The 27,382-nt window shown below is 34.1% G+C and overlaps 1 protein-coding gene across 1 annotated transcript; it reads right to left on the minus strand.

Annotated features, from left to right (window-relative positions):
* On the minus strand, positions 1 to 26,787 carry LOC144545497 (uncharacterized). The gene is made up of 4 exons (XM_078294066.1): positions 26,524 to 26,787; positions 1,244 to 1,448; positions 516 to 700; positions 1 to 138 (listed from the first exon to the last, which is right to left on the minus strand). The coding sequence occupies exons 1-4, from the start codon at positions 26,542 to 26,544 to the stop codon at positions 1 to 3; spliced, it is 549 nt and encodes a 182-aa protein (XP_078150192.1). The 5' UTR covers positions 26,545 to 26,787.
* Positions 26,788 to 27,382: the final 595 nt, after the last annotated feature.

The following is a 27,382-nucleotide window of genomic DNA, read 5'->3' on the forward strand; positions in this document are numbered from 1 at the left end:
CTAACAATCAGCCTTTGGAAATTTAATGGATACACAGTCATTCCAAGATGGTAACACATCAGAGAGCTTCCTCTTGTAGCTCTTTCGTGTCATCAACTCATCATAGAATGTTTGTTCTTTTCTTTTCTTTCCTTTTTTCTTTTACAAAGCAAGAATTCAACTTACATTAATCGTCTCACAGTATGAATTTTAGTCAAACATATACATCACTGGAGCACTTAATTGATGTTGTAAACAAACCAATTTATTGTTATTTCTTATGAACATTTATTATGATCTTTTCTATTCTGGTCCCTTAAATCCCATTTTTTTTTACATTGGTATTCTGCATTGAAAAAAATTAAGCACATTAAATAATTGTGCTTACATATACATGTGTAATATTTGCTTAAATAAATTTGTCGATGAAATGGCAGAGTTGACAAAATTTGATTGCATTAATGAATTAGTGATGTTTCTTTTATGAAAAGAAAAGAGAGAGAGAGAGAGAGACAGAGAGAGAGACATGAATGTACCTGAGAAAGGACCACTAGAAGCTGAGCTTCTCCCTCAGGAGGAGGTGGTGGAAGCAAGGGAGAGATAATAGTGGCTTTTCTCATCATCTTTTTCTGGATGCGGTTGCACAGTGCTTGTGGGTCCACTATCCCCTTCACTGTCACTAGATTTTTCCCCATCTCCACTTCCACCCCTTCAACCCCTGCTCATCATTTCATCGTCACAAGTTCAAATTTACATACAAACAACCAAATTTTAATTTGTTGGTAGCTTGGAACATTTATTTGGTTTTGGTTGGGCATCTGTCCGGACTGAATTTGTACTGGTTTACTATAACAATATGAGCATTGTGTCTGGTATTCGCGGTGGTGTGTGGAACTGATGGGATTGTAACCAGTAAGATGTAATTTGATATTGATTCCTTGTCTGGTTGTGACCACACTGTATGGTCTATGGTGTGCACATATCAGTTTGCATCCATCACCAATCATGTCACGAGTGATGGTGTGGAGATGGGGATGGGAGGCTTCGCATTTGGCAAGGTTACATTTTCTTCTTCCAAGTTTTATTAGGGAGTCCAAAAAGATGTCATCATGTTTGGAATTATAATATATTACTATATGCAAAAGGTACATTAAACCAATCTAATTTAGAGTGAATATGCTTGTTTTTTTTCTTTGCCAAAAACCAATTTTCTTCTTATTAATTTGTCTTCCTCAAAGAGAAAAAGAGAGATACCTTTGTGCACACTTGAGAATGGATCTCTGAATCTTCTTTGCACACCCAACACAATGCAAATCCACTTGTGGCACGACTGGAGGCGGCGGTGCGGGCGGTTCCTCTTTTTTTCTCCTCTCCTTTCGCTTCTTCCTTCTTCTCTTCTTCTCTTCTTCTCCTTTTGCTTCTTCTTCCTTCTTCCCTTCTTCTTTAACCTCTTCCTTAGCCTCCTCCTCCTCCTGTGTAACAAAAAGAAATTAATTTTCTATTTCTGAACTATTAACTAAACTATAAATAAAAATTCTGAATGCTCATCAAGCTCGTTACTTCACCAATAAAAAAGATATGCAACAATTAGATTTAGTACAACATAACAATTTAGTATAATTAAGGGACATATATGCATTGATTCATTACCTTCTTAACTTCTTCACCCATTGAACAATGGGGGGAGAAACAGAGAAAGCAACAATGGGGGGGAGAAACAGAGAAGGCAACAATTTTAGCTCCTAATGCTTTTTTATATAAACAAACTTTTGCAAAATGATGTAGATCTTAAAAGGATGCACATAAAATAAGATCAATGGCTCCAAATCCACATGCAAGGCACAAAACCAATGCAACTTTTTTGCCTCCTCAGTCATCCCTTAAATGATTTGTTGCTTTCCTCTTCAAAAGAGGATTAATTGAGTAGAGGAAGAGCAAAGCTGTGGCAGAGTACCTCACATTTATCGAGGAGCCGTAGGATTTGTCATTTACCATTTATCGAGGAGCCGTAGGAAGGTTATATCCTCTCCATTTAAATTTGAAATGGATCTGTTCTCTCCGTATTAGCATGCTTGATGCTTGTATTTTACCAAAGTGCAGATCGCACTCAGTAAACTTTAAATTCTATATATTATGCTCAGGTGCCCGAAATTTTTATTAATATCCAAAAATAATGTGAAATTACCAGATCTATCTACTTTTTCGGTGGAATTCGAAAATTGCCCCTTCCGGTGACTAAATAATCAGACTAACTTTAATATCAATCATTAAATAACTTAAAGTTTTTTTTTCAAAAATAGATATAACTTTTTAGAAATAAATGTACTAGAAGGATGGCAATATTTTCTATATTTACTTAGAACTGACTTTTGAACCAGGATTAATAACTCAGAATTTAAGTATTTTTATTTTTTTTCCAATAATACATAAAGAAATATATTAATTTTTCTAACAGGAGTGAATTCGGCCTGAAAAAATGTTGATCCGGATTATTTATTGTAGTCTTTCTAATAAATCAAATTATATTGTATTACATCTATTTTCAAAGAAATATATTCAACATTTCTAATATTTCAATACAAAAAAAAACGGTTACTAAGCCAACAAACATAGGGCCACTTTCCGGTTATTTAGTAACCGGATATTTTTCTTGGATCCGGTGACTAAATTACAGGAAAGGTCATCTTAGTCCGGTTATTTAGTCACCGGAAGGGGCAATTTTCGAATTCCACCAAAAAAGTGGGTAGATCCGGTAATTTCATATTATTTTGGGTATTAATAAAAATTTCGGCTCAGTTTCAGACTATTTAAATAATTCTATCTTTAGATCCTATACTTTTTATACAAATGGAATATGAGATTTTTTTTTATGAGGATTTGCTAAATACTATTTTATTAAGAATACAAAGTCAAATTTAAACATATATCAAATTAAAATGTTTCTTTTTAGAAATACTCCACAGTCTATGAATTTATTGATAATATATAATCAAGTGGCGTATCATATTTTATGTAAATAAATGCCACGATGTATTTTAAAAAAAAAACTGATATTTTGATCATAACTTGGAATTAATTTCAGGCTTGTAGAAAGGTTACAATAAGGAAATACAAAGGACCGTTTTGGACAATGCTATAGATTATTTAATCATCACTAGTCTAATGTATCGACACAAAATTAAGTATAAATATATGGAGGGAGAAGGTAATAAGGATTGTTGGAAATCAGACGTAAGTATCATACCGGGATCCTAAACTTTCTTTAAAGGGCATTTTGTAAACGTTTACTTTTTAGACTATAAAGAAAAAAAAAGGAATACTTTTGAGGGTGTATGTGAAAAAGTCATTGGTCACATGGGTGGGTTTTGAGGGATCCGACTCTGCTGCGAAAAGCAGCTTCCTACATTATTTCTTCAATTATAATCACTTTTTTTGGTCTGCCCATCCTGCCCGAGATAAAGTAACTCCATTCTTTATTACTACGCACTGCGATTTTTGCTTACGTAAGCCATTTATTAAGTAATTGAAATAAAAAAAATACAATGTTCTCAGTTCTATTGTAGTTTTACATGGGCCACTCAATTCCCAATATTAGAAAAACCCACCTCATGCCTATCTCTACAGAAAAGATTTATTATTCATCATATATATTTTCATAAAGTGATTTTTACATTAATATATATGTGAGTTGTTTGTGTTTTAAACAAAAGAATATTTAAGAATTGGAAATAGCTTTGCATTCTTATATAAATAGTAATTTGAGAATTTGTTTTAACAAAATATATAAGTAAATCATGCATTAATTGCTATTTGCTAGGTTCGGGGCAAAAAAAAAATATTTTAGTTGCACCATAAATTTCAATATTTCATAAAAAATGCATAATGTTGAAGGTTAATATGTGGTTTGATGATTTATTTCCGATATCAAAATCTAAGAATCAAACTGAGTACGGAACATAAATTTAGTCTCACGAATTATCAATAAAATACACAAAAATATGGACATCCGACTGGACCTAAACATTATATATTGTGCTGACAATGTTAATTTTTTAGAACTAAACTTTGATCTAGTGGTAAACTTAATGCCTTTCATATGGCATGTAACATGTTAAAATTTCTAATAAAAGATTTCTTATGTGCAGATATTAAATAGTTGTGGTTTGATCTTTAAAAAAAATAAAAGGCTCTGTTAACTTACGTAATATTACAGGAAAACAAATAATAAATCATATATTTTTTGTTTTTTGAGATAGAAAGGTAGATGTCTAATTTCCTAACTTTTATTTAATTATCTATAAAGGACCTCTATTTGAGTTTCAAATCTACGATCTTTTACATAAAAAAACCTTGGAAATTAAATCACGAAATGCTTTCTCCATTTTACTGTTCTAATGGAGAGGAGAGAAACCCAACAAGTGTTTAAAATTTGATTAAATTAAGTGATATAAGAAAGAAAACAACAAAGTATAGTGGAAGCCATGTTGGTCCAACCAAATTCAATGCTTAGCGCTTGCTGAGGAATCCACATTGTATCAAGAGAGGACAACTGTTTTTTTTAATTTTGAGTTTTAGTGGAGATTTATCGATTGGTCTCTATCTGACTTTGCTTCTCTCTGAATGTTTGATTTGTAATTTAGGTTAAATTTAGGGTTAAAATTAATACTTTTTTTTTAATTATGATTGGTAATTATAAGTATAAAAACATTAGAAATTAAAAGTCAGAGAATTGGAAAGTATAAATCAAAGCATTATTTTCTATCGAGTATTCAATTAGTTTATAAGTTTAAATCCAATTAGCTATTTAACCCCATTCGATATTATTTTTGCTCCCCCTGACGAAAATCCTAGATCCGCTCATATCGGTGTTGGAGACACCGATCCTAACCTAGTTCTATTTTTTTCTTCTAATTTTCTCTATTAAAATTTAAAACTTTTTTAATAAAATAGATAAAATATCTTGAAATTTAGATATCATAGTAATTAGACTATCTATTTTTTAGAAGTTTTAAATTTAAATAGAGAAAATTAGAAGAAAAAAATAGAATTGGGTTAGAATCCTCCACCGATTCTTTTTTTTTTTTTTTTTTGCATTGATCACGCCCGTAGGCAAAAGGTTACAAGCTGAGCATTGGTTTCATGTATAACCAAAACACATAAAAACAGAAATTAACACCTAGGCAAAATTGGATACGTAAACCCCATGTATTTCCATGCATAACCTTCCCTAGACCCCAATTTTGCTAAGCCATCTGCTATGCCATTCTCTTCTCTGCCAATATGTCTGCATACAAAACCTTGGTTAGTCTTCATCATCTCCCAGATTTGCATGATATCATCAAGAGCCCTCCAGTCAGTATCCATTGGTGGATGAAACTGAGAGACCGTATCAGATAATGATTGACAATCTGTGAGAAAAACACAAGAGGTGATGTTACAAGATAAAGCATAACACATCCCATCCTTTAAAGCTAAGGCCTCTGCCTGTAAGGGACAAGATGTCATTGCTCCTGCTGATTTGTAGGCCACCAGTGAGTCGCCAAAAGTGAGAACAAACCCCAAACCGCCCCTCCATTCATTGACCCAGGAACCATCCACATAGCAATAGTGTTGGTCTAGAACCTGAGACAATTGAGATGGGTCAGCTCCTCCCTGAGTAAAACTTTGTACCAAGCCTGAGACCCTACTACCACGACTTCTTGCTGATTTAGCAATCACAGTTTCAGCATTAATCTTACGAAGATAAGAACTGAAACCATCGAAACTCGGCAGCTTTCCACTATAAGCTTTATCATTCCTACACCGCCATATGGCCCAGATGAAGTTTACAAACAGGGTCCACTGATCATCAGAGCAGTTATTGGCAATATCCACAAGGGAATGGTGAATGTTACCTGTCAGGAAGTCGGTTCTAACTGATAAAGGACCCGCAAACCAACAACTCCTTGCAAAAGAACACAAAAAAACCATATGGGCTGCATCTTCATTCTCCTCTCCACAGACCGCACAAATAGAATCACCCTTGGAGGTACGAGCCTTCAAAACCGCACCTAGGGGCAGAGCATTATGGACTAGTTTCCACAGAAAAAGTCTAAGCCGAGGAACTATCGAGCCTTTTCTCCAAATAATTCGCCAAGCTTCCTTCTGTAATTGAGGAGACCGAACCCCACTCAAATTCTGGTTTTGTAATTCAGACAACTTGAGATATGCCTTTTTAACCGAGAACATCCCATTTGAGGCTGGAGAGAAGATGAGCCGATCCTCTTGATCTTGGGAGACCGGGGGACTAACAGAGGACATAACAATCATACATCCATGTAGGCCAAACAGTTGCATGAGTTTTTCACCATCCCATGTGTCTTCCTCTTGAATTTTTAACTCTCTGACTGTGATGCCCCTTTGCTGGGCATTTTGCGGAGCGAATTGCATGATACCTGGAGCCCACGGTTGAGCAAAAGCCTTACACTTATGCCCATTCCCCAACTTCCAGCACAACCACGGCAACAAGAGAGGTCTAAGAGACATAATACCCTTCCAAAAGACAGTGCATCTACTCCCCCTTTTATTAGTCCAAATATCTGATCGTGGCATGTATTTTGCATGAACAATTTTAACCCACAACGCCTCAGAACCAGCTGCCAGTTTCCATAGTGACTTCATAAGCATTGCCTCGTTTACTCGTGCCAAATTCCTTATTGCCAAACCTCCTGCATCCAGTGGTTCAGACAGTTTGTCCCAAGCCACATATGAGAGAAATCTTTCTCTGTCCATAGCGCCCCAAAAAAACCTCCTCATTAAACTTGTTAACTCTTAAAGAACCCCAGCTGGAATTTTCCCAGTTGCCATGTAATAAATAGGTAATGATTGCACTACAGATTTAATCATGACTAGTCGTCCCGCTTGGGAGAGAAGATGACCTTTCCACATTTGTAATTTAGAGCTTACTTTTTCAATAAGAAAATCATACGATCCCTTTGTGGTTGAGATTGGAGCTCCAAGGTAGAGAGGTGATTTGTCACTGTTAGGCACGCCTAGAACACTTGAGATGGCAACCCTTTCCTCTTCAGTTGTGGCCTTACTATACCATACTGAGCTTTTTTCTGGACCTACACGTTGACCTGACAGATCTGAGAAAATCTGAAGCGTTTGCATCAGAGTTTCAGCTTCAAAGGTTGTGGCTGAACCAAATAATAGTAGATCGTCAGCATATATGCAGTTGGTAATCGGCACAGCACTTGGTGCAAGTTTAACCCCCTTCAAAACACCACAGTCGGTTAGATATTGGAGTTGTCTAGAAAGGATATCCATACCTAGGATAAAGAGGTACGGAGAAAGAGCGCAACCCTGCCGCAAACCACATTCTGGCTTGAGATAACCATCCCCCGTGCCGTTTATGATCACCGAACATTGTGCAGATTTGACACATGCCATAATCCATTGAACTAATCTTGGGGGAAAACCATAGAACGGCAAGATGGAGGCAAGAAAATTCCAATCCATACGATCAAATGCCTTTGACAAATCCACTTTCAAACAAAATTCCTTGTTCACATAGTTCTTAAGCTTAAAAGAATGCAGCACTTCTCGCAATAGGATCACATTTTCTGATATGTCTCTACCCGGCACAAAAGCCGATTGGGCAGGGGAGATACACGAAGAAATGTAGGGTTTAATCCTTGCTGCAATAGTTTTAGAGATCAACTTATAAATCACATTACATACCGAAATCGGACGAAAATGACCGACTCTGTTTGCATCTTGGGTTTTCGGTATAAGGACAAGGCTAGATCTTGCAATGGAACTCGGCATGACTCCATTTCTGAAAAAATCAGTAGCTTCTTGTATCACAACTGGGCCGAAAACCTCCCAATTATCTTGAATCATTTTAGCATTGAAACCATCGGGACCGGGCGCTTTATGCGGTCCAAGAGATTTCAAAACTGAAAACAACTCTTCCTCTGTTGGGATTGAGCAAAGATGCTCCTGAACAAAATCTGGAATTTTAGGCAGCGAAGCCATAAATTCTGGAGCAAAAACCTCATGCACAGTAGCAGATGCATTCGATTTAAAAATTGCTTTAAAGTGTTGAACAAAACAATTTCTAATCTCCTTCTCACTAGTCAGCCAACTCCCTGACTCTGACATGAGGGCTTTTATCTCATTCCTTCTACTTCTAATCATAGCTGAAGCGTGGAAAAACTTAGTGTTTTGGTCCCCAAACAAAGCCCAATTAACCCTCGATCTTTGGTGCCAATATCTCTCATTCATGAGCAGACATTTCTCGTGTTGCCGCTGCACTTCGGCCTCCTTTTCTTTTGAGTAATCAGCAGGTGGTTGCGAGTTGAGAGAGAGCATTTCCCCTTCTATCTGTTTCAGCAAAATTTGAGGAGACATCTGCTTTCTAACCCATCTTTTAACCTCTTTCTTAAAGCCAGTAGCAACTTCACTCCATCCCCGCCCCTGCCCTTGCACCGCTTTGTGACAGACTTCCTTAAAATCATCCTTTAAGAGCCACCAATTTTCACATTTGAAAAGCCTTCGGGCTTTAGTAGCATTTGGTTTTGGCCTCATGAGAATTGGCGAGTGATCACTATTGAATCGAGGCAAATGAAACACCGCTGTGTGCGGAAAAGCCATGGTCCATGTAAGATTAGCAAGAGCTCTATCTAACCGTTCAGCAACATTAGCAGTCCCCGGTTGTTTATTCGACCAAGTGTAGGCGGGGCCGTGATGCCCGAGGTCAATAAGACCCGCCCCATGAACCCAAGTACGAAAAACTCTGTTCTGTGAACTCAAAAGCTCATTCCCTCCCCATTTCTCCAGTGAATCTTTGATTGCATTGAAATCTCCAATAACGCAAATTGGTTTACCATGATTTTCTAGATACGAATCAATACGACTCCAAATACCCGGGTTCCCAGTCCGACCCGGATCTCCATACACTGCTATAACAAGCCATTCCCTATTAGTGCCAACTTCAGTCACTTCAGCCACTATTAGGTTCTGATCAGCCTCTCTAGCAATAATTCTATAACCATCACTCCAAAGTAACCATAATCCGCCCGCTTTACCAACGGAAGGAACCACAATCGAATTGCACAAAGCCAAGTTTTTAATTCTTTCAGATGCCACTGCCAAACCACATCTAGTCTCTGAAATAAAAGCAACCTGAGCATTTGTGCAACGAAGGTATCGGCTTAACGTGGATACTGTCATGCCTCCGCTACCCTGACAGTTCCACGACAAGATACTCATGGAGGGGGTGCCGGCGTGTTATGCCCCGCCGACTTTGGCCTTTTAGCGAAGACCCGAACCTCATCCTCTTTATGCAGAACCATATGCCCTTCACCAAGGCTTGCTAGCTGTTCATCCAAATTCATGTCCTTTTCAGAAAAATCTGAAAGCTCCTCATTTACTGACCTTTCAAAGGACCTCTTAAAACCAGCCTTAATAGCTCCTTTTTTAGGGATCGAATTAGAAGAAGCTGAGTTTCTGGTCACACAGTACCCGGGGGCTAGAGCTGGATTAACCAGCCATGCCCCTCTCTTTGGTGCTAAAATATCTGACCCCTTGAACCTATCGGCTTGACCCGGCTTTTTAAGCAATAAAGCGAGTCTCGCATGATCTTGGCACCCCGCCATTTCGTGCCCAATTTTTCCACAGAACACACAAATCCGAGAGACCTTCTCGTAAGAGCAATAGACCTCAAGTATTCCAAGAGACGGGTGAGTTACCTTGATAGAATCTTTTACCGACTCTCCTACCGGACTGAGCACCTTAACTTTGACAAACCTTCTCCCATTCACAAACCCCTTTACCGGATCCGATATCGGCGTCCCAACTTTCTCTGCAATAATGAGAAGGCCCTCGTTTTTAAAAGCATTAACAGGTAAATTCAGAAACATAACCCATACCGCCGCTTGATCAACAACCGCTGGATTAAGATCTGAGTCAGAAGAGACCTGCCTGAGTGCTACTAGATCCCCTCTATAGGTCCACACACCTCCAAGGTGGGCCATATGAAGATCCTCAATTCTAGTAAACTCAAACAAGTAACAGTTTTTTATAACCTGTCGCACTGTGGTTGCCGGATCAGCTCCCCATGCATTAAGCATTGCTTTGGTAAAAGGACCGTCAAGAACCAACCTGTCCGTAATAATCCGGGCCAAGAGGCACAAATCCCAATTCGTGCTTGTAGTCGCCTTCCTTGGCACTACAACTGCCGCACAGTCGCGGTCAGTAGTACTGAGTCCTATGAATTGTTGTATAAAAGCCTCATCGTCTTCTGTGAGTAGAGACATATCAGATTGTGAAGAGGATTTTCTGGATGGTTTTTTAGTGGTTATTTTTCGGTTAGTAGATGGCCAATGTTTGTTTTTTGTGAAATGAGGATGAGAAGTCAGAGTAGAGGGATGAGGTCCTAAAATGGAAGAATCGGAATTTGTGGGTATAAAGTTGGAAGCAAGATTTTTGCGTTGTTTTTGTGGAATATGGAAATATCTGACCAGCTCTGATCCTAAGAGAGATTTGCTGCAGCAATTCGGGGTATAGGTTTCCCCATCAGAATTATGACCAGGATCCGCCTCAAAATCAGTGTCCAGCAAAACACGTTTTGAATCATTCTCAGGAAGGTTGCAATGATTTATCGAAGAAGATATCCCTGTGTGGACAGAGCCCTTATCCCCTATTTTTCCTTTTTGCAAATCAGGGACCATATTTGGAAATGAAACTGAGGTGCCCTGCTTTAGATATTCTGACTCCACTGTTTTGGGAACAAAATCAGCCTTGAAATCATAGGCATTCCTTAACTGCCTGGCCTGTATTCCTGGACCTGGAGCTTGATAAGAATCCATGAACCGACCTCCATTGAAATCCACCCCATTGCAGGACAAATTGTAGAGAGGGATGTAATGGACGTTGCTAAAACGTTTTACAAAGGGGGTAGGATTGTAAGATGGTTGGGAGGATAGGTGATTAGGGAGAGAGGAAACATTAGAAGAGAGAGGAGCAGGGAATATTGGAATAGAGCCGACCACCGTAGGGAAGAGAATAGCGATCGAGCCCACATGGATGGGAAGAGTTACATAGCTAGGATTTGAAGAGAAAGTTGAGTAGTTTGGTAAGGTAGTTAAGGTTTCAAAAATCTCCATCACAAGGTTTCAAAAATCTCCATCACAAAATCCATTATAATAAATTTTAACATAAGAAAAAAGAATGTAATGAATCCTCCACCGATTCTAATATTGACTTTTTTGAATAAGTTTCTTATCTACCGGTCTTTTTATTAATGAAGGATCACATGTACTCTTTCTATTTTTTTTTCTTTTTTTTAATATTTTATGTAGACAAAAAATATCATATCCAACAGATATGGAAAACAAATATTTAATAGTAATAGATTCTCTCTTTTTTAGTTTCTCTATATTGTAATTCTAGTATCCGTTGACAAGAAAATTAAGAGTAAATACAAAAGAAGTTACCAGATTGGAAACCTTCCCGATAAATATGATCCCCAATATATGATCAACAATCGTGATGAAAATTGAGTTATGGTGTGTGCTTGTGTTTTTCTGGTATTTAATGATCATAGTTAAGGGGTGAAAAAAAGTTTTTTATTTGAGGTTTTTTTTTTCATGAGAACGGAGTAGGTCTAACGGATATCGAATTTATTTTTGAATCCAAGGAGCTCCAACAACGTCCGTTCAATCTTCAATAAGATCTATGTTCACAAAAACTGAAGCAAACATGTACATATTTTAAAGCAGAGTGCACACATCTTAATGCAGATCGGACGGTGATTGAGTCCATCGAATCAAAATAGGTCCGATGGACATGGGACCTATTCTGAATTATTTTGAGTGAAAGAACAAAGAGGTATTGGCTTCTTGGACGTAGTTCGAATAAGACTCAGAATAGATTGCACGATTTGGTTTGGACTGGATTGATTCAGCTAGAAAAACAAAACAAAAAATCCTTCCTCAATTATCTTCATTTAATTTTTTTCTATTAAAAATTAGAGATCAAATCACTAAATTATTTAATATCCTTATTATTAAAACATGTGCTGACGTTACTTTAAAACACTTAATTATATTTTCCAACTTTTAAATCAATCATGTAGTCAAGTCAGCAAATTCAGTAAGTGATATTATTAGCTTTGAAAATTTAAGAATCTGACGGTCTTTCGTAGGTATATATGTTCATTCTGAAAAATTAGAAATAATAAAGAGAAAAAGAAATAGAACATCAATGAAAAAGTTAATTGTTTCAAACAGTTGTTATACGCGACTAGCTAGAAAGGGATGAATTATAATTAATATAAATTAATTTCTAAGATAGAAACTAATAAACTAAATAATAGGATCGTAAATTAACCTGTCATATATATTTTTTTTTAGTCTTTGAAAGGTTCGTCAAGCTTGTGGGCCAACTTAAAATACATTTGGTATGAATCAGTCGTCTTTGGTCCGATGATAAAAATATTATATTGTGTGTGAAAGGTTCGCATGTTGAAAATCCAAAAGAGGTATCATGTAAGTATCTTATGTTAAATAATTGGGTGTTACTTAAAAAAAACAGCCTTGCATGTGAAATCTTATCGTGACACCGACCCGCGAACGTACGATGGAAATACCTTTATCCCACAAAACCGACTAAGAAACCATTACCTTTATCCCACAAAACCGACTAAAAAACCATTAATTAAGTGTAGAAGTATCTCCAAAGAATAAAGCTGGGGATCAGATGATGTCAAACAAACAAAAAGGAACGAGAAAAGAATCCTTCCCGAGCTGTCCACGGTCCACAGTCCACAGATTAGACCAGGGAGATCTTTTATAGAAGTGTTCCCTATTTTCCCATTAGCTTTACGTTTCCCATCATCATAACAACATCTAAGATGGACTGATGGAGGTACATGCATTTCATATCTAGCTAGTTAGAAGCAAAGAATAAATTTTGTGATAACATTTATGTTACATTTGACATATAAAAGTTCCTCATATCTCTAATAATGTTTAATATCTCTAATAATGTTTAATTGTTGCGGAGAATTTGATGCGGCTAGAGGTGCAGAAAACTCGAAAATTTTAATGGATAAATATCTAAATTATGAAGTTTTGATGAGTATATATTAGTATTCTAGATAGCTACTAGTTCCATTATAGCTACACAAACATTTTCTGACCATAAAAGCTAAATTATGGAATAAAGGTGCTTTAATTCAACTACGACCACTACACTGTATTGCAGACCGCTATGCTATATGGCATTTTTTTTGTTTGCAACTTACATGGGTTTCTATGCTTTTGTTCTTATTTGTGATGCTACATGATCCGCTATGCTAGATATGCTAAATCGAACTCTGTGCTTCTGATCCTATTTGTGATTTAGTCACTCTTTCCATATCAAAAAATATTCAAATATTAATTATTATTTTTTGCTTTGCTCTTTGTTAGTACTCACTTGTAATATCATTGCCTATCTTTTCAATTGAAAGTTAATTTCAATTATTATAATTTGTAAAAGAATCAATAGGTACTGACTTCGTTTTACTTATAAAATTAATTGCCCCTTGTCTAATGTAATTTGTAATACTATGAAGTATGAACTATTAAAGAATGTTACCTTGTAGATTTTTTTTTCTTATTTGCATGATTGAAAACAAGTATATGACTTAGATTAGTTGTCATTTGGTTGTTACTCCAATTCCCCTAATGTTGATAATGTTAATAATTAGTAGAAATATATAATATAATTTTTTAAAAGAAAAAAAAATAATATGTGTGATAGCTTTCACTATAACTACGCTATTCGCTATAACTTTTTTTTTTAACTTCTCCGCAATGACGAGATAATCTCTATTTAGAACCTTGATATATATAACTTTCTCATATATATTTAATGACATTAAACATAATATTAAATGACATTAAAATTATATAAAAATTGATACATAATTATTCCCTAAAGCAAATTAACCATATCAATAAACATCTCATGTACTTTTAACAAAAAAACTAAATTTAAATTAGTTAATTTTATTAAAAATGAAGTTGTTATTAATAATTTCCGACTCAAATATCTAAAATGATAACGTACAGAAAGCATCGTATTGTTGAGCACATTGAATGACAAATTGTTGTTGTCTACATCGTATATTCTAGTCAAGTCAGCTAATAGAATTTGAAGAACGATTTTCGTCAATTGGAATCCAGCCTTTGAGTTGTCAATTGATATGAAACAGGTCAGGTGAAAACATTTTCATACCCGTATATATCATTTAAGAATTGATTTTATCTATACTCTACTTTTTCTCATTAAGAATTGTTCTTATTCCACTATCTATTGAGTAACAAAACAATAAGGGATGAATAACGAATAATATAATAATTTATTTTATTATATATTGTAATAAAACATCAAAACTCATTTTTTTCACACATATGTAATCAAAATACTAATAAAAAAAACAAATATACAATCAATTCCAACTAAATTGTTTTTTTATAAAGCAAGAGAATTTAAAAACATGAATATATCTTCCGACAAATTCAATTATCAACTAAATAATAAAACATGTAAATAAAGGTCATATGATTAACATTTTTCTTTAGCAAAATACATATACTAAATAACAAAAGTAGATAAATAACTAATTATTTTTCAAACAATTTCATATGAAATATTACGCAAATAAATTTTAATATCAGTAATTATTACTTAAATATTATAATATAATTTTATTTTATATAATTACTCTAAGGGTAACGGTAAGAAATTCCTATTCGGTACTAGGCCCGAATAGCAATTTGGGTCAAAAGATGACAAGATCATTATGATTAAGTTCATAATATCATATTTATCCTTCCAAATTAAAAAAAAATTCACAAATTCATCCATTTTATTTTCTTTTCTATTGAAACTCATTTTACTCTTTATTAAAAAAAATATGTAGCCTATTTTGGAAAAATGTTAGTCTTCTAATTGATTGGCTTCCAGGGACATATGATTAATTTTTATACTTATAACGTATATACTGTGACATTTAGATATATGCTTCTACATACATTAGAAGTATACAAATTAACCATTTTCCCTTGGAAACCAAAATTAGAAGTTTGAACTTATGATTCAAAAGTTAACAGGCTGCAAATATGTGTACATTGAAGAATGAATAATTATTTCAGTACCCGTGGTATAGTATTTGCACTGTACTTGCACTTAGAAGAACGATGTATTATAATCCCCACTAATTATATGGTCTTCCCTAATTATTATTCTAAAACGATATTATATAGTCTCAACTAATTATTATTCTAAAATCACACAATCACCCTTTCTCTATAGTCCCCACTAATTATATGGTTCCCCTTTCATATGTGCACTCGTCCCCGCATCAACCTGTCTCTAAAAAAAATAGTTGACCTCATATAAATAAATACTTCAGTGCATAGGTATAAATACTTTCAATTTTTAAATATTAATACTTTCAGTGTCATATCTAAAATAAACTTATATATTTATACATTCGTAGATATAAATACTTAGAAGATAAGATATTAACACTTAAAAAATAAGATATTAATACTTTGATGCGTAACTTGTTATGATCATCCTTTTCGACTTCCCCAATCATCACCACGTCAGCCTTACTCTAACAAAAATAGTTGACCTCATAAGTATAAATACTTTAGTGCATAAGTATAAATACTTTCAGTGTTATATGTAAAAAATACTTGCAAGTATAGGTATAAATAATTTCAATTTTTAAATATTAATACTTTTAATGTCATATCTAAATAAACTTAGATGTTTATACATTTGTAGATATAAATACTAGAAGATAAGATATTAACACTTAAAAAATAAGATATTAATACTTTGATGCGTAACTTGTTATGATCATCCCTTTTCGACTTCTCCAATCATCACCGCATCAGTCTTACTCTAATAAAAATAGCTGACCTCATATGTATAAATACTTCAATGCATAAGTATAAATATTTTCAATACTAGCTTAGATATTAATACTTTCAGTGTTATATATAAAAAATACTTGCAAATATAGGTATAAATACTTGTATGGTGACGTATAAATACTTGCGTGAGGACGAGCCTGAAAGTACGTCATCATGTATCTCATTTGAAAGAGAAAATTGCATAGGTATTAATACTTCAGAAAAAAAAAATCAAATTGTGAAGTGTTTGCAGTTCCCGCAAGAAGTTATCTTTCTGTATTTAATTTTTGGTGGTCCTGCGGATACTGTTATCTTCGCGCTATAGTACCCGCACAATAAATAATTGTTGAACTCTTAGTTATAAATACTTTCGTACATAGGTATAAATATTTTTGTGCATAGGTACTAATACTTTAGAAAAAAATTCAATTGTGAAGTTTTTGCTATCTCCACAAGAAGTTATCATTCCACATTTAATTTTTGATGGGCCTCCTGTGAGTACAATACAGGTACTGTAGCGCGGGTTTTGAGCTTCCTTGAAGAATCAAACTGTGAACATAGGGAAATGAATCTGTTACTAGTATGAATATCATCATAAATATATATATATATATATATATATATATATATATATATATATAGAGTAAAGCTAGGGTGTGACATGCTCACCAAGAAAGTTTGGTGAGCATAACTTCAAAAGTATATCGGATCAACGTCAAATGCCGAATCCAAACCGTTGGAATCCATGTACTTCATGAGTGATGCATATACATGCAAAATTTTGAAAGTTTCGAGTTTATTTGCTATACGGTCAAGTGGTCAAAGGAATAATAAAAATTGAATATATAAAATAACTTATGATAAAATGTTCATTTCTTTGACCACTTGACCGTGTAGCAAATAAACTCGAAACTTTCAAAATTTTGCATGTATATGCATTACTCATGAAGTACATGGATTTCAACGGTTTGGATTTGGCATTTAATGTCGATCCAATATACTTTTGGAGTTATGCTCACCAAACTTTCTTGCATGGTGAGCATGTCACACCCTAGCTTTACTCATATATATATATATATATATATATATATATATAAATTCAAGAATAATGTAAGTCAAGAATACTTATCAAAAAACCTGTGCTATAAACTAAAATCAAAGTACTTACAAACATTGCCGAGTGGATTGTTTGAATTCCAACCTAGCTGCTTCCACTATGAGCAACCTCAATCAACCCAAAGAAAAAACAGAAAAACCAGTACCCGGTGCCACTTCTACCATCATAATATTCACATCTTTTTTTTTTTAATTAAACAAAGAGGAAAACAAGCAAAAAAAAAAAAAAAGGAGTGATATGACATAAACAATTATATTAATGCTATATCTTCCAGGGTATTGCATTTGCCTTCTCTTTGCTACATCTATACAGAAGATACACGCGGCATACTAACTAAATAGGTTTCATGCAGGAAAAAGAAAGAGTAGAAACTACTAAAGGAGCTTGCTACAACCATGACCCAAGCAACATATTTCATCGGCCATGGAAAAATCTCGGCTGCCTTAGAAATAACCATGGCAGCGAGCATTGTGGCAAACGCCCATGCACCGAATTTCATCCACTCTCTGATTACTGAGTTGTGTGGTGCAATTTCCATGGCTGCGATGCACCAAAGAAGGAGAAGAGAAGCTAGCCATGAAGCAAACTCAAAGATTACAGAATTAATTCGGTCTGTCAGGATGTTTGTTTCATATTTATTGTAGGTGAATGCCAAAGAATTAAAGAAAACAAAAATAAGAAAAAAACAAAAACAAAGATTAAAAGGGGGAATGTTGCATTCATTTGGTTGGTGCCAAAATAATATGTAATGCGTGCCGATAGATGTGACTACTACAAAAACCCAAAAGATAGTTTTTGCGAGGAGGTGCGCTTCCATAGTCATCGACCAAGTTAAAACCGCCATGATTGATGTGGAGAAAAACCACACAGCAAACTTGGCAACAGGCGATGGTGGTGCTGCCTGACCAAACGCACCGAGGCACCGAAACAAAGTAAGTATCAACATATTGGTGGCAGTTAGAGATGCTACTTGAGCAAAATCGGCATCTGACACAAATATTGCAATTACTGATACAAAGAAGAGAAGACAATAGCCTACTTCCATGAGCCAAGAGCAGTAATTGTTGTGAGGCATCTTTGGGATGAGGTGATGTAAGAGCTTGAAAACCATTTTTGATTTGTTGTCTAGATTTGGTTGTTGAGAATAATAAAATTTGGAGCACAGTACTTTAATAGTACAGCAAATATTCCTCTGGGAAATGTGTGTTTGTGGGGTGGGAATCGGAGGGGAGGTGAGGGGAAATGAGAAGGGGAAGGGGAAAGGAAAGGAGAAGGGGAGGGAATCCTGACTGGTGCAAGAAAGGTTTTCATTCTCGATGTTTCTAACAGGGAGGGTAATCTAATAAGGGTTTCCGACTGAACGGTGACCACCTCTAAAATTCTTTGTTTAAATAAATGATCAGACCTAACCATATTTTCACTTTTCGTCCCTTCTCCATTTTCATTTTCCATTGACTTTCATCCTTAATTTCAAACAGATCCTTGACCTTGAAGGAGATGATCGCTTTCTTCATTTAGGAGTGGTGTACATGAGCTGTGCAATCACTTATAAAGAGTACTAAGAATAAGTTTTTAACATCCCAATTTTCCAAAACATGGAGATTTATCTAACTTCAAATAATGTGTGTTTCAAAATATATATAGCGACAGGGATTTTCAATTATATTAATAAACCTATGTATTCCGGTAATTTGAAACTAATACACCACAAATATATATGAATAATTATAGCGGAAAAATATGTAATTGTAAAGTTCCAAAAAAATTGTGGATTTAAAAATTTAGAAAGTGTTGAAATAAGAAATTATGAAAATAGAGTAACACATTAAATTTTTCATTTAGGTCCGCTAAATTAGTTACATATGTTCATTAAATTTGATTTGCTTAATTGTAAAGTCATATATTGATTACAAAAATTTACTCAACCTTAGGATATATAAAGATTTTATTGTAGCATCATGATAATTAAAATATCCTTACATATTCTAATTGCGCTTTAAATATGCTAAAATAAGCTAAAATATGATAAAATTTGCTAATTACGCTACATTGCACAAAATTAGGCATAATTATGCTAATTATGATAAATAAAACTTAGTTACACTAATCAATCAAGCATAACCTAATTACTCTACATTATACTAATTTAATTAATTAAAACTAACTAAACCTAATTTTCACTAAGTACAACTAAATTATACTAATTTTGGTACATTACTAACTAAATTATACTATTTTTGCAACTATTTTGCAATACAAATGAATTTTTAAAAAAATTATAGGGACTTACTTGAAAATTTGAAAAGACGAGGACGAATCTGAGAAAAAGAGCCAAAGTGAGAAGAGAGTGTGAAATTTGTGAGAATGAATTTTGAGAAATTCGGCTAACCCTCCACACATATATATAGGCTCCAAATTGCCAATTTATTTGGCGATTTGAAATAAAAATCTCAAATCGCCAATTAAATTGGCAATTTGGTTAGTTTTGAATGAAAAATTCAAAACATGGATAAACGTGATCAAATATATTTTAAGTTGGATATTAAAAAAAATGTCAGTTATCGAATTGTCCATATTAAATAACTGTGACATAACTGAATTGGTTGTTTTTATTGATATATATTGATTCTCAGATTCTCAGTCGATATCAAACGGAAAAGGAAACAAAAAACGTCAAGTAAGAGTAAAGAATATATTCCCACCAAGTTATGCTAAAAGTCTCCCATTTTTTCAGTGTAAGTCCCCAATATCATCAGAGGAAACACAGCACTCCCATAAACTGAGAGCAAGCCTTGAGACGATCATGAACAATGTCCAAGATGGAGGTACATTTGATTTCTAGAAGCAAAAATAAAATTTTGTGGTAATGTTTATTTTACGTTTAATTAACAAAAAAAATTCCCAGAGGTACATTTGATTTCTTCCCTAATACATTTTAGAATCTTATCCGTCTTTCTCGATGCTCCTCTCTATGTAATGTACAACTACTCGTTGCTCCCCTCTTACAACCCTTCTTTTTTGAAAACTAAATCATAATGTATTCTATGTTTGATGAATCTTGGTAAATATTAGTTCCTCCATAGAATAAAATGTACTCATACCGACAATGAAGTAGAAATTAAGCTCTATGATCCACTATTGCACTAGAGTATTAAGAATTGAAAAAGAAATACTAGAATATCTAGAAAAACGAAGTTCAAATGAACTCATCTACTTGTGGTTTGTTACACCATTAGCATTTTCTTCTTCTTTTACCCAATGATATTTTGTTACCATTTATTATCTGATAGTCTCAACAGCTAAATGAATACAAAGGTAGGGCCCTCTTTTAACGTAATTTAATGGAGAATTCATATGAGTTCCCCATTCGTATTTATGGTAATAAGAGCTTAAATCCATGATTTCTTGGAGGTTATACTAGCAGTAATGCCAATTTCAAAAGAATAACTAAGGTACCAAGGAACTAAACAACCAGTCATGTCTAGTTATAAGAAAATATTTTCCACCCAATTCATTAGTTTGATACTCAACGGCAGCCTATACCACGAGACCTTCTCCATTTTTACATTAATTGTCAATTACTTTTTTTTTTAACTGTTTAAATTGTACAACAGGTGATAACTTTGAAAATGCTACAGGGTACAATAATCAGCAATTTCTTGAGGTCAGTCAGGACGGCATAGAATGTTTTCATTAATCAGTGCATTATTTCATTTTTGGTGATCTTTACAAGTGACAAATTTCATTCAACTTATTGTTACCTAATGGTCATTGTGTAAATTGTACAGAGACAACTACGGGGACTTAGAAAACATTATTCAGATGCCGACATAGAAGAGGTAAACAATAAGTTACCTATCCTTTAAATATTAGGGAACTCTCTGAGGTTGTTATTTGCTACTATCTGCAATTAATGATATAGATATGAAAACAGCCGCCCAGAATATTTCTGTTCTGTGCTCCCCCAGTAATAATGTACCGCAACATCATCCTCCAACACCAACCTCAAGCATTACTAGTTTTTGTATGCATGATCTACATTTTATGCAAAAAATGATTCACACTTTTAAAAATAATCAACTTAGATATACAAGCAGTTGTTGTGAACAAGTCCGAGGTGAAATTATTCTAACTGTTTTTTACCATTAAAGATGTGTGTGTGTGTGTGTGTATTGATTTGCTATGTTCCACATTATCAGTAATAAAATGGGCAGAAGTATATGTTTTCTCCTTTCTAATTGCTGTTTGCTCAGGAGCAGAAGCAACAGATGAGGGACAAGAATACATTTTTTATTTTATGACTATATTTTTTTATGGTTAGTTACACAAACACTTTTGTCCACACCATATAATTTTTTTGTATCTATTTCGGCTCTTGCAGGTTTTTAATCGGATTAATACTGAAAAATTGCACCAAAAAGAGTGCAGTACTGAAGCACCTGTGAGCAATATGTAAGAACTTTTCTGAAAAAACTCATTATTGGATGCATAACTAATTACAGAAAGTTACTGACAAATAATCCTGGAACCATCAAATATTTTCATGTTATATATTTTTTGACACTTTTGATATCCATTGTAAAGTTAATTATATTACATTAATTAAAATTGTTGATCAGCTCCAGAACTGAAAAACCAGTTAACAATATATGGAAGAAGCATAAATTATGAACTTTAATTTGGGACTATGATAGCTATAAGCTATTCCTGTCTTAAACCTTATATTTTACTGTATCATACTAATGCACTTTTACTCCTATGTTATCATTTACTGTAATGTCATGTTTATGTTTATTTATTCTTCAGTAGGAAACGCCCTCGTTGCACTTACACGAACACAATGGCAGGTGGTACATCCACACAAAGGCAAGAACTGGCCAAAGTTGAGGTAATGGTAGAATCATGTACATGTTCATAGCATGTTTTAATATTCACAATCCAGTTTCTTCCATGCATTACTCATTTTGCAATATTAATCAATGTCTTGCCATGCAGTTCAATGCAATGAACTCAACTACCTTTTGAGGCAGATATTAGGATCGAATGCAGAAAAAGATGAACCAGAGTTTGTATATTCATTTAGAACAATGATCCAAAATAGTGGCAGGGGCAAACTATACTATTAAGTAAAAATTCATGGTTTAAGTAGGTAATCTAAATGAACATAGTATTTTGTAAAAAAAATGTGATTGAACCTAGTATTATGTCAAAAGAAAAAAAAAATTTATGAATGTGTTTCATGGTTAACTTTTTTTTATTTTAAATTCATTCTGTTCTTCTTTAATTCTCTCTTCCTTGTATTTTTTTTTTTTTTTTTTTTTTGGTTTGCCTATGAATCGATGATTTATACATTTGTCTTCTTGTGCAGATGTTACATTCAAATTCATATGGAGGGGATACTACTAAGTTGCATGATATTACCTACAGAAACTGTATAGAGTTTGGAGAGCAAAGTAGTCATCATGGCAACTGCAATGAGAAAAATGCTGAACAGGGTTCAAACCCAATCAATCTTGCAGATTTTCCTGAGTCATGCACTTTTGAAGAACTGTACAACTCATCAGATGATCACGAGGTAATATATATACAAGGACATAATTTATATTTACTTGTTTAGAAATTTATCAATATATTTCATTTGATGTTCAAAAAATGTTAGCATATAATTTGCCTTTTTATTTCATCCCGTAAATGTTGGGATAAACTCAATAATACTGCAGCTTTGTGCCAGTATGCAAAAGATTAAAGAGAGAAGAATATTTTTCTGAATAGAAACAATGCTTTATTTCCTTTCTCTCTTACTCAGTTACATAGAGTTCTACGATATTTATAACAGTACAATGTTCCTAAAATAGACACCCACAACTCTCTAAATTAAGCACTACACAACCGGCTAAAAATAACTAACCACTATGCCTACTAGTTCTAAAATAATTATGCTTAAAATAACCAATGGCTAAAATAACAATTGCAGTTTTCATACGTCTAAAAACTGCTGCTAACTAAACTAAACCTATGCCGAGATTATCTAAAAATAATTTTGAATTAATTTTCAACAGTAACAACATATATATGGGTTATTAGTTCTTAGTTCTTTCGATTACCAAGAATTCAATATTTCAATGTGATTTAATTGACTTTTATTCTTTGATACTTTTCATCTAATTGATTAGGCTTGTACTTTTTGGGCATCCTGCTCAATATATGATCTATACTTTTGTATTCTTGTACAGGGGTTTGAACAGAATGTGCAGGACCCTTATAATTTCAATGCAAATTTAACAGAGCCAACGGAGAACGGCCGGTACCTTCCCTTCTGCTATGCACCTACTGTACCACCAATTACCGATCAAGGCACATATAATGCAATCCAAGAACAACATTTTCCACTTTCTAACACTCAACATGGGCAGGTTAAAAAGATTCTTTCTTTTCCTTGTTAACAAATTATCTATATTACATTTGATGTCCAACAAACATTAGCATATATTTTGACTTCAATTTCATCTGGTAAATACTTATAGGTTATACTTGTGATTACTTAGAATTCAGTATTATCGTGCGCTTTCATTTATTTGCTTTCATCTTCTTTTCTTTTTGGGCATCCTGCTGAATATAATGATTACACTTTGTATTCTTGTACAGATGTTTGAACTGGATGCATATGTACTGGAGCCTAATAACCATAATATAAATGCACCTGGTCCAAGCACAAGCAATTGGAGAACTACTGAGCCCGAGAACATGGATTTGATGAAGACCATGGATTTTATCAACAATATGGATATGTCACATTATAAAGATATCCTGGATTTGATCAAACAATGATAGCGATTTGTCAGATACCACTGATTGGAATAGAGTTTAGTACGCTGAGTTTGTTGCAGAAGTTTTTAGGTTATCTTGTGGTCTTGAATTTATATTAGGTATGTATGTTGATGAAAGGGAACCAAATACGTTGTTACTCCAAATGGAATAACAACACCCTCTTTTTCTCCCCCTCTCTATAAGTCTCCTATTTTTAGAGAGTGAGTTTTGTTTAGAGAGAGAGTGCGAGGAGAGAGATAGAATTTGTATTTATTTTGTGGTACATTTTTACTGTTTCTGAAAGGTTTTTCATTATTTTCTGGTGCTAATTGTTAAATTTACATTAGGGATGCAGTCAACTGCTTTCTTTTTCTTAATTGGCTAAATAATTTAGGTACCTTCCAATTATTACTGAATTTCCTATTTTCTCTTTCAACTCTTTAATTATTATATTTTTTTTACTTGAAATTAATCTCCTAACCATTTATATTAGCCCTAATTATATAAGAGCTGAGAAAACTAACTAGAATATTTAAGAACCTTGGTTTAGTTTTAAAATAATCGACAGTCGGTCATTATCTGAATTCCTAAGTATCTCAAAAGTTCACTTGGTCGAGGTATTTGGCTTTAGAAGAATAATGATCTCTCTATTGTATTGTAGGTTATTCTGATGCAAATTGGGTCAAAAATTGTGATCGACGATCTACAACCGGCTATTGTTCGTGGGAGGAAATCTCACGATATTGGAAAAAAAAAAAAAAAGCAAGAAGCAAACAGTTGTAGTAAGATCAAGTGTCAAGACGAAGTACCGGGCTATGACGGCCACCACAAACGAGTTAACATAGCTTAAACAATCATTAAAAGGCATGGGAATCGAACATGATCAACTCATGAAGATGTTTCGCGATAATAACTTGCCTTGGATTTTTAAAAATAAGAAAAGAATAATTGAAGAAGGAGATAATAGTTTATAAAGAATATTCTCTCCTTTTCTCTAGTTTCTTCTAGGTCATGTACAAATAAGTTCTCTATTAAAAAAAAATTAAATATATGAAAAGGTTGACAGTTTTTTTTTTTATAAAGTTGCTTTTTCTTCCAGATGTGTTTTACCTAACAATCGACCTTTGGAAATTTAATGGATACACAGTCATTCCAAGATGGTAACACATCAGAGAGCTTCCTCTTGTAGCTCTTAATTTCGTGTCATCAATTCATCATAGAATGTTTGTTCTTTTCTTTTCTTTCCTTTTTTCTTTTACAAAGCAAGAATTCAACTTGAATTAATCGTCTCACAGTATGAATTTTAGTCAAACATATACATCACTGCAGCACTTAATTGATGTTGTAAACAAACCAATTTATTGTTATTTCTTATGAACATTTATTATGATCTTTTCTATTCTGGTCCCTTAAATCCCATTTTTTTTACATTGGTATTCTGCATTGAAAAAAATTAAGCACATTAAATAATTGTGCATACATATACATGTGTAATATTTGCTTAAATAAATTTGATTGCATTAATGAATTAGTGATGTTTCTTTTATGAAAAGAAAAGAGAGAGAGAGAGAGAGAAATGAATGTACCTGAGAAAGGACCACTAAGGGCTGAGCTTCTCCCTCAGAAGGTGGTGGTGGAAGCAAGGGAGAGAATTTTTCCCCATCATCTTTTTCTGGATGTGGTTGCACAGCGCTTGTGGGTCCACTATCCCCTTCACTGTCACTAGATTTTTCCCCATCTCCACTTCCACCCCTTCAACCCCTGCTCATCATTTCATCGTCACAAGTTCAAATTTACATACAAACAACCAAATTTCAATTTGTTGGTAGCTTGGAACATTTATTTGGTTTTGGTTGGGTATCTATCTGGACTGAATTTGTACTGGTTTACTATAATAATCTGAGCATTGTGTCTGGTATTAGCGGTGGTGTATGGAACTGATGGGATTGTAACCAGTAAGATGTAATCTGAGCATTGACTGTATGGTCTATGGTGTGCACATATCAGTTTGCATCCATAACCAATCATGTCACTAGGGATGGTGCGGAGATGGGGATGGGAGGCTTCGCATTTGGCAAGGTTACATTTTTTTTTTTTAAAGTTTTATTGGGGAGTCCAAAAAGATGTCATCATGTTTGGAATTATAATATATTACTATATCCAAAAGGTACATTAAACCAATCTAATTTAGAGTGAATATGCTTGCTTTTTTTATTTGCCAAAAACCAATTTTCTTCTTATTAATTTATCTTCCTCAAAGAGAAAAAGAGAGATACCTTTGCGCACACTTGAGAATGGATCTCTTAATCTTCTTTGCATAGCCAACACAATGCAAATCCACTTGTAGCACGACTGGAGGCGGCAGTGCGGGCGGTTCCTCTTTTTTTCTCGTCTTCTCCTTTTGCTTCTTCCTTCTCTTCTTCTCCTTTTGCTTCTTCTTCCTTATTCCCTTCTTCTTTATCCTCTTCCTTAGCCTCCTCCTCCTGTGTAACAAAAAGAAATTAATTTTCTACTTCTGAACTATTAACTAAACTATAAATAAAAATTCTGAATGCTCGTCAAGCTCGTTACTTCACCAATAAAAAAGACATGCAACAATGAGATTTAGTATAACATAACAATTTAGTATAATTAAGGAACATATATGCATTGATACATTACCTTCTTAACTTCTTCACCCATTGGAAGACTGCTGAGCTTACTGTGAACTGATAATGAACAATGGAGGGAGAAACAGTGCAGGCAACAATTTTAGTTCCTAATGCTTTTTTATATAAACAAACTTTTGCAAAATGATGTAGATCTTAAAAGGATGCACATAAAATAAGATCAATGGCTCCAAATCCACATGCAAGGCACAAAACCAATGCAACTTTTTTGCCTCCTCAGTCCTCCCTTAAATGATTTGTTGCTTTTCTCTTCAAACCGAGTGCCTCACATTTATAGGATTGCGTATCCTCTGCATTAACTCAAAAGGGAATCTTTTGAGTTAATTAATCTGACCCATCTGATTTTAAACGGAGCCACCTACTCCTACATTAATATTAGTGCGGATCTAGTCCGCACAAATCTTGAAACAGATCAGACGGTTGAGCTTCATTAACTCAAAAGATTCTCTTTTGAGTTAATGCAGAGGATATGAATTCCATTTAAAGAGGAGACGTAGGATTTGGCATTTAAGAGGAAGGTTATATCATTTGAAATGGATGTATTCTCTCCGTATTAGCATGCTTGATGCTTGTATATATTTTACCGAAGAGCAGATCGCATTCAGTATATATTATGCTGAGGTACAGACTGTTTAAATAAGTCTTTCTTTAGATCCTATACTTTTTTATACAAATGGAATATGAGATTTTTTTTATGAGGATTTGCTAAATACTATTTTATTAAGCATGCAGAGTCAACTTTAAACATATATCAAATTAAAGTATTTATTTTTAGAAATACTCCACAATCTATGAATTTATTGATAATATATAATCAAGTGGCGTATCATATTTTATGTAAGTAACTGCCA

This window comes from Carex rostrata, chromosome 28 (assembly GCF_964058835.1).
Source record: "Carex rostrata chromosome 28, lpCarRost1.2, whole genome shotgun sequence".
NCBI classification, from domain to species: Eukaryota; Viridiplantae; Streptophyta; class Magnoliopsida; order Poales; family Cyperaceae; genus Carex; species Carex rostrata.